The sequence below is a fragment of the Coregonus clupeaformis genome, chromosome 30 (genome assembly GCF_020615455.1).
Source record: "Coregonus clupeaformis isolate EN_2021a chromosome 30, ASM2061545v1, whole genome shotgun sequence".
NCBI classification, from domain to species: domain Eukaryota; kingdom Metazoa; phylum Chordata; class Actinopteri; order Salmoniformes; family Salmonidae; genus Coregonus; species Coregonus clupeaformis.
The window spans coordinates 2,118,133-2,129,312 of NC_059221.1; the positions used below are offsets into that span (position 1 = coordinate 2,118,133).

General features: G+C 44.7%; 1 protein-coding gene across 2 annotated transcripts; it reads left to right on the plus strand.

The window, feature by feature from the left end:
• Positions 1-1,062: 1,062 nt before the first annotated feature.
• actr8 (actin related protein 8) lies at positions 1,063-10,380 on the plus strand. Of its 2 annotated transcripts, none has more exons than XM_041856038.2 (13): positions 1,063-1,514; positions 1,896-2,048; positions 2,168-2,278; positions 3,392-3,496; positions 3,658-3,831; positions 3,969-4,062; positions 6,864-6,996; positions 7,191-7,344; positions 7,758-7,853; positions 8,157-8,297; positions 9,091-9,364; positions 9,621-9,784; positions 9,954-10,380. In XM_041856038.2, exons 1-13 carry the CDS (start codon positions 1,383-1,385, stop codon positions 10,095-10,097), a joined length of 1,875 nt encoding a protein of 624 aa, XP_041711972.1. In that variant the 5' UTR covers positions 1,063-1,382; the 3' UTR covers positions 10,098-10,380. The 2 variants fall into 2 exon arrangements, with proteins under 2 accessions (XP_041711972.1, XP_041711971.1); XM_041856037.2 differs by having other exon boundaries at positions 1,064-1,514; positions 1,896-2,066.
• The last annotated feature ends 800 nt before the right edge of the window (positions 10,381-11,180 follow it).

Genomic DNA, 11,180 nt, shown 5'->3' on the forward strand with positions numbered 1-11,180 from the left:
TGAACCCAATAAAAAATCTTTGGAAGGAGCTGAAAGTCCGTATTGCCCAGCGACAGCCCCGAAACCTGAAGGATCTGGAGAAGGTCTGTATGGAGGAGTGGGCCAAAATCATTGCTGCAGTGTGTGCAAACCTGGTCAAGACCTACAGGAAACGTATGATCTCTGTAATTGCAAACAAAGGTTTATGTACCAAATATTACATTTTGCTTTTCTGATGTATCAAATACTTATGTCATGCAATAAAATGCAAATTAATTACTTAAAAATCATACAATGTGATTTTCAGGATTTTTGTTTTAGATTCCGTCTCTCACAGTTGAAGTGTACCTATGATAAAAATTACAGACCTCTACATGCTTTGTAAGTAGGAAAACCTGCAAAATCGGCAGTGTATCAAATACTTGTTCTCCCCACTGTAACTTGTAGGGAAAAAAGCCCTCTCTGGACTACCAACCAACAACATCGATCCCAATGTTCAATGAAAAGAGCATTGCATTGTACTTGCAGAGTCTGAACTATTTACAGTATATTCTAGGTTAGATATTCTGGACTTTAATACTGAGAAGGATGAGCTACTGTGTGAATTCTTATCATTAGCAGAAGAGGAACATTTATTTGGTAATATAATAAGTATTGTTGCATTAAAGGGTCCATAAGAAGTTACTATATCCATTTTTTTATTTTATTTTTTATTTAAGCTATAGGTTATTTTAACAGGGAAGACACACTGAGAACAACAATTTGATGACTTTTTGCCGAGATTTACTGACACCGGTCATTTTCAGCTTGTGTAGCATGTTTGTTAACTTGCACTATGGCACACAGGCAAGAATGCCCTGAAATCGGTGTAGATAGTGAATTTACGAACACACACTAAATATTTCGATTCACTCTGGGGATCGAACTTGATCATAATAAACTAATTTTACAGGCCAAAACGGCCATCAATTAAGTTTGTTTGGCCGTTCTGCCGATCTTAATTTACATAGGCTTTCTACAGCAGACCACAGAGCTTTAGGCACCGGTAGGTTGCTGCGCATTGTGCAGTAGCTGCCCAGCAGAGTAGCTAGTAACTTCAAGCTCCAGACCGGACACTGGGGGCCTGGAACTCATAGGCAAATACCCACACTTGTATTAATATACCATTTAGAATACATTGCTTCATTCTGTGGTGTGCTAAGTGTGGATATTGCCCTGTATATTTTCCTTTTACGGTTTATGGTCGGCCACCCAATAACCATGGGAATAGTCATGGTTGTCCAGCATTCAGCAGTTCTGTGTGTTTAGTTGCTGCTAGCAAGCTGATGTTATTTTAGTAGCTACTAATGTAGAAACTGTGCTACAGATTTGGTCTTAGTTTTGTTGCCCACAACACTTCCACAATGACACAAGCGGAGAGAGAACAAGAAAACGGCAAAGAGAAGGAAAAGGAGAGAGAGAAGGAGAAGGAAAAGGAACAGCGTGGTGTCAAAAGACCAATCGCTCCACCGGTTATCCCAGAGCCTCTTCAAGAAGTAAGTTGCAAAGCTACGTTCAAAGGGCCAAGGATTGATATTTGAGATTGGAATACGATCCTATTAAATAATTATATGGGAATAATGTTGTTTAGTTTGCACATAGACTGCTATGGCAGCTACACGTTGGCTAACGTTAGCTAGCTAGCAGCTAGCCGACAACGATTTAGAAGGAGTTGAGTGGACACTACTAGTGTTGGCGGACTGGAATTCCAACGTCACATAAAATTATTATAATTTTTATCAAAAACTACTGATTTCAGCACCCAAAGAATAGCCCACAATTACACACTATGTCGTTAAGGTTACGCTGTCTTAAGTCCCCGTACTGTTTGCTTCCTTGTAAGGTCATTATGTCTAAACAAACAACTCCCTTCACAGCAAATTCAGAGCAACTTTATCGTTGTGTTACACCCTGGATCGAAAACGTTGAGAATTGGTAGAGCAACGGACACTCTTCCTGCGACTGTCCCACACGTCATAGCCCGCAGACATAAACAAACATGCCAGCCCCGATATGAGGATGCATGGCTGGTGAGAGAAGGCCTGAATGTGAGTCAAAAATGACCCGAACACACACATACACACACACTGTAACCCTTATAATCCTCAAATGTCTACTCTATCTCTCTGTACTTGTTCACTCAACAAAGAAACCAGAGAGTAATGAACAGAGGCAGAATGGTCTCAAAATGGTTGACCAGGCGATCTGGTCAAAGAAGATGTCCAATGGAGTACGAAGGACGCCAGTGTCTGCTGAACAGGTAGGTGTGTAGTTGTATGTGCAGGGCTCTACATATATTTACCTATGTAGCCTGTGTGTATGTCTGTTCTGCAGGTAAGGTGATCCCATGTCCCTGATTGTGCGGGACAGTGCCAGATTTTGGCCATTTGTCCCGCAACGAAACAATCATGTCCCGCATATTATCAACAAATTAAAACACCACAAATTTACAAAAAGAGGTAGATTTGTCCCGTATTTCAGCCAGACATTCCAACCTGTCTCTTACAGTCACATTGCGCTGTTTCTGCGTCACCAAATTTTGCTCAAGGCAAAAAAGTAGCATAAGTGTGCTTCAATTAGCTCGTTCGGTGCAGGGGTGTAGTGGTGCCAGAGTATCGCTCCGCCACTTCTCACAATGGTACTTGTTTAGCAAAGTTAGACCAAAGCTAAATCAATGCCTTGGAAGATCACATAATGATTCATTAGTATTCTACATGACATAACAAAATATGTTGGTGTAACATTACTGTTACATCAAAAAACCACCGTAGTCATTTCTTTTTAGGATGGTTAGCTGAATATTCACATAGTTTTTCTTATACGGCCAAAACTTAACAGTGCGTGCCACTAGGCCGAATTTGCTTGGATTGAAACAAAATACAGGAAGGCTAAATAGTTTAACACTATGTGCTCTAATTTACTCACGGAAAAGTAATGGAAGAAGCTCTAAATGCATATTCCCATGAAACTGATTGAGATCAAATGATTTGCATGCAGATGCAGTTTGGACGTTTCACAGGTAAAACCTGAAGAATTATCATCATTCACGATTGACAGTAGTGATGGCCTATTTTGAAAGTATGTATGCCTAACTTGGTGTTTGACGGGTATTTAAAATATAACATTTTCTTGAGACAATATGTGTGGGCAAACATTGCAATTGGAGGATGCATATTCTGTAATGATATTCAATAAGCTACATCTGTCAGTACAAATTTTTAGAATTTATGACAACCTTTTTGTATTCATGTAGGCTACACTGGCCCACGAATGTCCCGCGTTTGGGTATTTTAAAAGTGGTCACCCTATCTGCAACTCATGATTGACCACCCTAAACAGTGGTTTGATTGTCTGTTTGGGTGTTGTCTTGCAGGCCAGGTCTTATAACAGACTGATTCGACCAGCAGGTCTGGACACTAGCTCCAGGATGAAGTGGACCAACACAGCACACCATCCAGAGCACCTGGTGGGAGAGGAGGTGAGGGACTACAGCACACCTGGACACAATGCATGCATGTTAAAGAGCAGGTTACTTTCAGAAATTACGTTTTTAGTATATTAATCCTTTGTGGATTTGTCAATTGTTAATTTCTCCCTCCTCTCCTGCTCTGTTTTCTCTCCCCTCTGTCCTAATGGCAGGCATTGTATGTAAACCCCACTGACTGTTACAACGTGCACTGGCCCATCAGCAGGGGGCAGCTCAACGTGCACGGCGGTGCAGGGGGTTCTCTGACTGCTGTCCTGGCCGATCTGGAGGCCATCTGGAGCCACGTTATCCAGAAACAACTGGAAATACCCCTAAAAGACCTCAAGGTACAGGACAGACAATGGGCTCACTTCACAGTGCCTGATTTTTTTTTAGCGGAAATATTTTGTGGTAAGCTGTCAGTTTTATTTTGTACTCTGATCTTATCTCCTCTTGTTTCTTTGTTTCTTTGTTTGTTTGGCAGTATTACAGGTGTATCCTTTTAGTCCCTGACATCTATAACAGGCATCACGTCAAGGAACTAGTCAACATGCTGCTGCTCGACATGGGCTTTTCAGGTACAATACACACTAAATAGCTAACTAAATGGCTACATGGACTACCTGAGTTGACCTTTTGTATTACATTTTTTGAACTGTCTCTTTACACACTCACAGGGCCCTTCACATTCCAACACACACAAACACTCACTTCATCATTTGCTCACACACATAATATGCACATACAGTGGGGAGAACAAGTATTTGATACACTGCCGATTTTGCAGGTTTTCCTACTTACAAAGCATGTAGAGGTCTGTAATTTTTATCATAGGTACACTTCAACTGTGAGAGACGGAATCTAAAACAAAAATCCAGAAAATCACATTGTATGATTTTTAAGTAATGAATTTGCATTTTATTGCATGACATAAGTATTTGATACATCAGAAAAGCAGAACTTAATATTTGGTACAGAAACCTTTGTTTGCAATTACAGAGATCATACGTTTCCTGTAGGTCTTGACCAGGTTTGCACACACTGCAGCAGGGATTTTGGCCCACTCCTCCATACAGACCTTCTCCAGATCCTTCAGGTTTCGGGGCTGTCGCTGGGCAATACGGACTTTCAGCTCCCTCCAAAGATTTTCTATTGGGTTCAGGTCTGGAGACTGGCTAGGCCACTCCAGGACCTTGAGATGCTTCTTACGGAGCCACTCCTTAGTTGCCCTGGCTGTGTGTTTCGGGTCGTTGTCATGCTGGAAGACCCAGCCACGACCCATCTTCAATGCTCTTACTGAGGGAATGAGGTTGTTGGCCAAGATCTCGCGATACATGGCCCCATACATCCTCCCCTCAATACGGTGCAGTCGTCCTGTCCCCTTTGCAGAAAAGCATCCCCAAATAATGATGTTTCCACCTCCATGCTACACGGTTGGGATGGTGTTCTTGGGGTTGTACTCATCCTTCTTCATCCTCCAAACACGGCGAGTGGAGTTTAGACCAAAAAGCTCTATTTTTGTCTCATCAGACCACATGACCATCTCCCATTCCTCCTCTGGATCATCCAGATGGTCATTGGCAAACTTCAGACGGGCCTGGACATGCGCTGGCTTGAGCAGGGGGACCTTGCGTGCACTGCAGGATTTTAATCCATGACGGCGTAGTGTGTTACTAATGGTTTTCTTTGAGACTGTGGTCCCAGCTCTCTTCAGGTCATTGACCAGGTCCTGCCGTGTAGTTCTGGGCTGATCCTCACCTTCCTCATGATCATTGATGCCCCACGAGGTGAGATCTTGCATGGAGCCCCAGACCGAGGGTGATTGACCGTCATCTTGAACTTCTTCCATTTTCTAATAATTGCGCCAACAGTTGTTGCCCTCTCACCAAGCTGCTTGCCTATTGTCCTGTAGGCCATCCCAGCCTTGTGCAGGTCTACAATTTTATCCCTGATGTCCTTACACAGCTCTCTGGTCTTGGCCATTGTGGAGAGGTTGGAGTCTGTTTGATTGAGTGTGTGGACAGGTGTCTTTTATACAGGTAACGAGTTCAAACAGGTGCAGTTAATACAGGTAATGAGTGGAGAACAGGAGGGCTTCTTAAAGAAAAACCAACAGGTCTGTGAGAGCCGGAATTGTTACTGGTTGGTAGGTGATCAAATACTTATGTCATGCAATAAAATGCAAATTAATTACTTAAAAATCATACAATGTGATTTTCTGGATTTTTGTTTTAGATTCCATCTCTCACAGTTGAAGTGTACCTATGATAAAAATTACAGACCTCTACATGCTTTGTAAGTAGAAAAACCTGCAAAATCGGCAGTGTATCAAATACTTGTTCTCCCCACTGTACATTTATACTGACTCTACACACGCACACACACTCAAATACAATCATCATATACGCTGCTGTTACTCTCTTTATCATATATCCTGATGCCTAGTCACCTTACCCCTATACATATCTAGCACATACTCGTATCCGTAAGTTGACATTTTTAATAGTCGGATTGGATGATACTCGTGATCTGAAAAAAGGTGCTTTAATATGCCTAAGTAGATGTTGGCAATATACCTCCCTTCATGTTCTCACTGCAAAAAAAAGCTGCAGATTAGGAGCAGCGGGAGGAGATGTCTGTGTGTCCTCAACTTGCAGCAGGCAGCCACGTTTGCTGTCACTCAGTCAGAATGCTCATCAGCGTTTCTTCTTCTTTCCGTACTCTTGCCCGCTTGTTAGATATTATGCACATTGATAGCTTTATAGCAAACGTCCTCACCATGTGATTTATCATAGTAGCAGCCAGGCAGCAGCAGTCTAAATGATCAGACCGAAAACTGATCGGGTGAAATCATAGAGGGTGAAATTATGAAGCGAGTGGACGGAGGAATACGGCTTCACTCTATCCAATCAGAGCAGCAGGATCAACGTACAGCCCGCCCTTCTCTTTAAAGACAGCCAGTGGAGTTATTTAGACCATGTAGAACCTCGAACATGACTGACTGACATGAGAAAGCTGCGTGCTGGCACAGGAAAATAACTTTTTTCCCCATCACGGATAATTACACAAATACTTGGACCTGAATTTTATCCAGAAAATTGCCCATATCCGTTACGATACTCATTTCCTCTGACTATTTGGCACACCCCTAGTAAATATGGTACTGGAACTGACCCTGTATATAGTATGCTTGCTTACTTTTTCGTGTTCTTTTTATTTATATTTCTTGTTTTAGTTCTACCTTGTTATTTTTTGTATTACATTGTTATTGATTACTGCATTGTTGGGCTTAGAGCTAGCAAGAAATGCATTTAGCTGTATTTGTGCATGTGACATTGAAACTTGAAACACAAACTGATTCTCTCTCCTTGGTCTGCAGCGATCGTAGTCCACCAGGAGTCTGTGTGTGCTACCTTCGGCAGTGGCTTGAGCAGTGCCTGTGTGGTGGATGTGGGCGACCAGAAGACCAGTCTATGCTGTGTGGAGGACGGAGTGTCTCACCGCAACTCCAGGTGTGTAGAAGTGTGCAACCCCTCCCTGGTTGTCTGTGAAGGTTTTGAACTGAAGTGTACACACTAGGTTTGAACTTCCCACTGAGGAATTGAACGGTGCACAGTAGGGGCTTATCCGGAAATAAAAATGTATCGGTAACTTTATTAGTGTGGTAATAAAGATGCTCTGTGTACGTGTGTCTGTCCTCCTGCAGGCTGTGTCTGGCATACGGGGGCGCTGATGTCACCCGCTGTTTCTTCTGGCTCCTGCAGAGGGCGGGCTTCCCCTACAGGGAGTGTCAGCTCTCCAACAGGGTGGACTGCATCCTGCTGCAGCAGCTCAAAGAGACCTTCTGCCATCTGGACCAGGTACTGAAACAGCACCTGACATCTGGGTCATATTTATAAGGCATCAAACGGAAGAAAACAGCCTGAAATAGGGAGGAGCTTCCGTAACTTTTCCAATAAGAAACCGTTATTTTAGTTTCTGCTATGGTGTGCCCTAATAACTAAGACCCTGGTGCACTCTTCAACGTAAGCAGTCTCCAACCCTGGTCTTGAAGTGCTAACTGTATGGTCCAGGCTTTTATTTCAGCCCATCATTAACATGCCAGTTTCAAATAGCCAACTAATTAATCATTATCTTCCATCTGGGCTGTAAGGCTGTAGCTGAATAAGGTGTGTTACTGAGGAAGGGGAACGTAGGAATGAAAGGAGATGGATACCCCTTTTCTACATGCTCAGCTCATTTGGATGGATTTTTCATTCACCTTTTTCTCCAGGACATCTCTGGGCTACAAGACCACGAGTTCCGCACCCGTTTCCCAGAGTCCCCTGCACTTCTTTACCAGATTCGACTTGGTGATGAGAAACTGCAGGTATGCATACACACCTAGTCAGGGAAGGGCTGTCAGTGGGAAAGCGGATGATGATGGTGGTTATGAAGCCCAATTTTGATATTGAAGATGACTATAATAAAGATGTTGGTCCTCTGTAGCTCAGCTGGTAGAGCACGGCGCTTGTAACGCCAGGGTAGTGGGTTCGATCCCCGGGACCACCCATACACAAAAAAATGTATGCACGCATGACTGTAAGTCGCTTTGGATAAAAGCGTCTGCTAAATGGCATATTATTTATTATTATTATAAATGCTGTCACAATGTGTTGTTTGTGTACGCCAGGCTCCTATGGCCCTGTTCTACCCCACCACGTTTGGGATAGTGGGCCAGAAGATGACGACCTTGCAGCACAGATCTCAGGGTGACCCAGAGGACCCACACGATGAACACTACCTACTGGGAACCCAGAGCAAGCAGGACCAGGTAAGATAAGAACACCTAACTCCATCATACTAGAACTATCTGATTGGTACTACTATCTGATTGGCTGATACTCCCCCTCTCTGTTTCCACCTCTCCCTTTATTTTCCTCCTCGCTCCCTCCATCTCATCCTCCTCTCTCCCTCCCTCCATCTCATCCTCCTCTCTCTCCTTCCCTCCATCTCATCCTCCTCTCTCTCCCTCCCTCCATCTCATCCTCCTCTCTCTCCCTCCCTCCATCTCATCCTCCTCTCTCTCCCTCCCTCCATCTCATCCTCCTCTCTCTCCCTCCCTCCATCTCATCCTCCTCTCTCTCCCTCCCTCCATCTCATCCTCCTCTCTCTCCCTCCTCCATCTCATCCTCCTCTCTCTCCCTCCCTCCATCTCATCCTCCTCTCTCTGCCTCCCTCCATCTCATCCTCCTCTCTCTGCCTCCCTCCATCTCATCCTCCTCTCTCTGCCTCCCTCCATCTCATCCTCCTCTCTCTCCCTCCCTCCATCTCATCCTCCTCTCTCTCCCTCCCTCCATCTCATCCTCCTCTCTCTGCCTCCCTCCATCTCATCCTCCTCTCTCTCCCTCCCTCCATCTCATCCTCCTCTCTCTGCCTCCCTCCATCTCATCCTCCTCTCTCTGCCTCCCTCCATCTCATCCTCCTCTCTCTCCCTCCCTCCCTCCCATCCTCCTCTCTCTCCCTCCCTCCCTCCCATCCTCCTCTCTCTCCCTCCCTCCCTCCCATCCTCCTCTCTCTCCCTCCCTCCCTCCATCTCATCCTCCTCTCTCCCTTATTGTGCTCAGTCCTCTAAAGCCTCAGCAGAGCGTAAGTCCCTTCCCAAGCCGCCTGGGTTCGAGGGGGAGTTTAGCAGCCAGGGTGGGGACCCCTCAGAACGTGGAGGTGGTGCCCATGGCCAGGATGTGGAGCTGGGACACTCTCAGAACGACTGCCTGATGGGAGGAGCAGAGATGGAGGAGCCTCCCTCAGCACTCCTCTCCAGGAAGACTGCCATGACCCAGTTTGAGGGCAAAGCGCTGGGCTTGGATAAAGCCATCCTGCACAGCATCGACTGCTGTGGTAAGCAAAACACCCTGCTTCAAAACTCTGTACTATAATACAGGATCTTGTTTTATTCTGCCATAAACATGAGGTACATACACTAAAACATACACTAAATAATAAACATAAGATATAGACAACATTATTGGTCATGATATTCATTATTTTGTTATGAAGTGAGGGTAAATGGTGAATTCTTAAGCAGTGGATTCCAAATGTTGGACGTTTTGATAGGGGAATGTGTTAGGTTTTGTGTGTATTTGTTTGTGCCCAGCATCTGACGAGACCAAGAGGAAGATGTACAGCTCCATCCTGGTGGTGGGGGGAGGCCTGCTGTTCCACAGGGCCCAGGAGTTCCTGCAGCACCGCATCCTCAACAAGATGCCCCCCTCCTTCCGCAGGGTGGTGGAGAGCGTGGAGGTCATCACACGACCCAAGGTACACTGGCTTCTACGTATACTGGTTTTAGCACAGTGGACTAACATGGTCTTGAGGCATGCAGAAGAGCCAGGTTTTATATCTAGTCTAACACAGTGGGTATAAAATGCATCTTGCAGGAGTTTGTGTGTCGCTCTAAGCAGAGGTGTTTAATGGCTGTGTTTTCCAGGACATGGACCCTCGCCTGATCTCGTGGAAGGGGGGAGCGGTGCTTGCCTGCCTGGACACCACCCAGGAGATGTGGATCCACCAGAGGGAGTGGCAGCGCTTTGGCGTGCGCATGCTGAGGGAGAGGGCTGCGTTTGTCTGGTGAACCACCCCAGAGACTACACCCCACTGGAACCAAGGGAGCACAGAGGGAGAAGCCCATTATCTTAGACAGTAGAACACTGGCACATGTAACACTCACAGAGAAAGACATTGCCAGACACACAAGATAAGGCAAATACTTAACCTGGGAAATGACCCTCGTAGGCTTCAAACATCTCTCCCTTGGTACCTTATATTGTGTAGTGTAAAGTGTACAGCATGTCTTTTTGACAGTTTAACTGGTGCCTATGTGGTAGAGAAGGATTAAATCTGTTGTTTTGTTCCCAGTTTCTTCTGGCATTGTGGATTTTTATTTTTATTAAAGCCCTACATATTTCTTGAAAAAATTACTTATTGTTTTGACATTTCTTATAAACCATATATACAGTGGGGAAAAAAAGTATTTAGTCAGCCACCAATTGTGCAAGTTCTCCCACTTAAAAAGATGAGAGAGGCCTGTAATTTTCATCATAGGTACACGTCAACTATGACAGACAAAATGAGAATTTTTTGTAGGATTTTTAATGAATTTATTTGCAAATTATGGTGGAAAATAAGTATTTGGTCAATAACAAAAGTTTCTCAATACTTTGTTATATACCCTTTGTTGGCAATGACACAGGTCAAACGTTTTCTGTATGTCTTCACAAGGTTTTCACACACTGTTGCTGGTATTTTGGCCCATTCCTCCATGCAGATCTCCTCTAGAGCAGTGATGTTTTGGGTCTGTCGCTGGGCAACACGGACTTTCAACTCCCTCCAAAGATTTTCTATGGGGTTGAGATCTGGAGACTGGCTAGGCCACTCCAGGACCTTGAAATGCTTCTTACGAAGCCACTCCTTCGTTGCCCGGGTGGTGTGTTTGGGATCATTGTCATGCTGAAAGACCCAACCACGTTTCATCTTCAATGCCCTTGCTGATGGAAGGAGGTTTTCACTCAAAATCTCACGATACATGGCCCCATTCATTATTTCCTTTACATGGATCAGTCGTCCTGGTCCCTTTGCAGAAAAACAGCCCCAAAGCATGATGTTTCCACCCCCATGCTTCACAGTAGGTATGGTGTTCTTTGGATGCAACTCAGCA

Bases quoted from the DNA above. Each gene is read 5' to 3' on its own strand.
- actr8 (XM_041856037.2), top strand. From the start codon at position 1,383: ATGACACAAGCGGAGAGAGAACAAGAAAACGGCAAAGAGAAGGAAAAG. The intron at 3,497-3,657 runs GTGAGGGACTAC...TCCTAATGGCAG, and splicing joins AGCACCTGGTGGGAGAGGAG to GCATTGTATGTAAACCCCAC. The intron at 7,854-8,156 runs GTATGCATACAC...TGTGTACGCCAG, and splicing joins TTGGTGATGAGAAACTGCAG to GCTCCTATGGCCCTGTTCTA.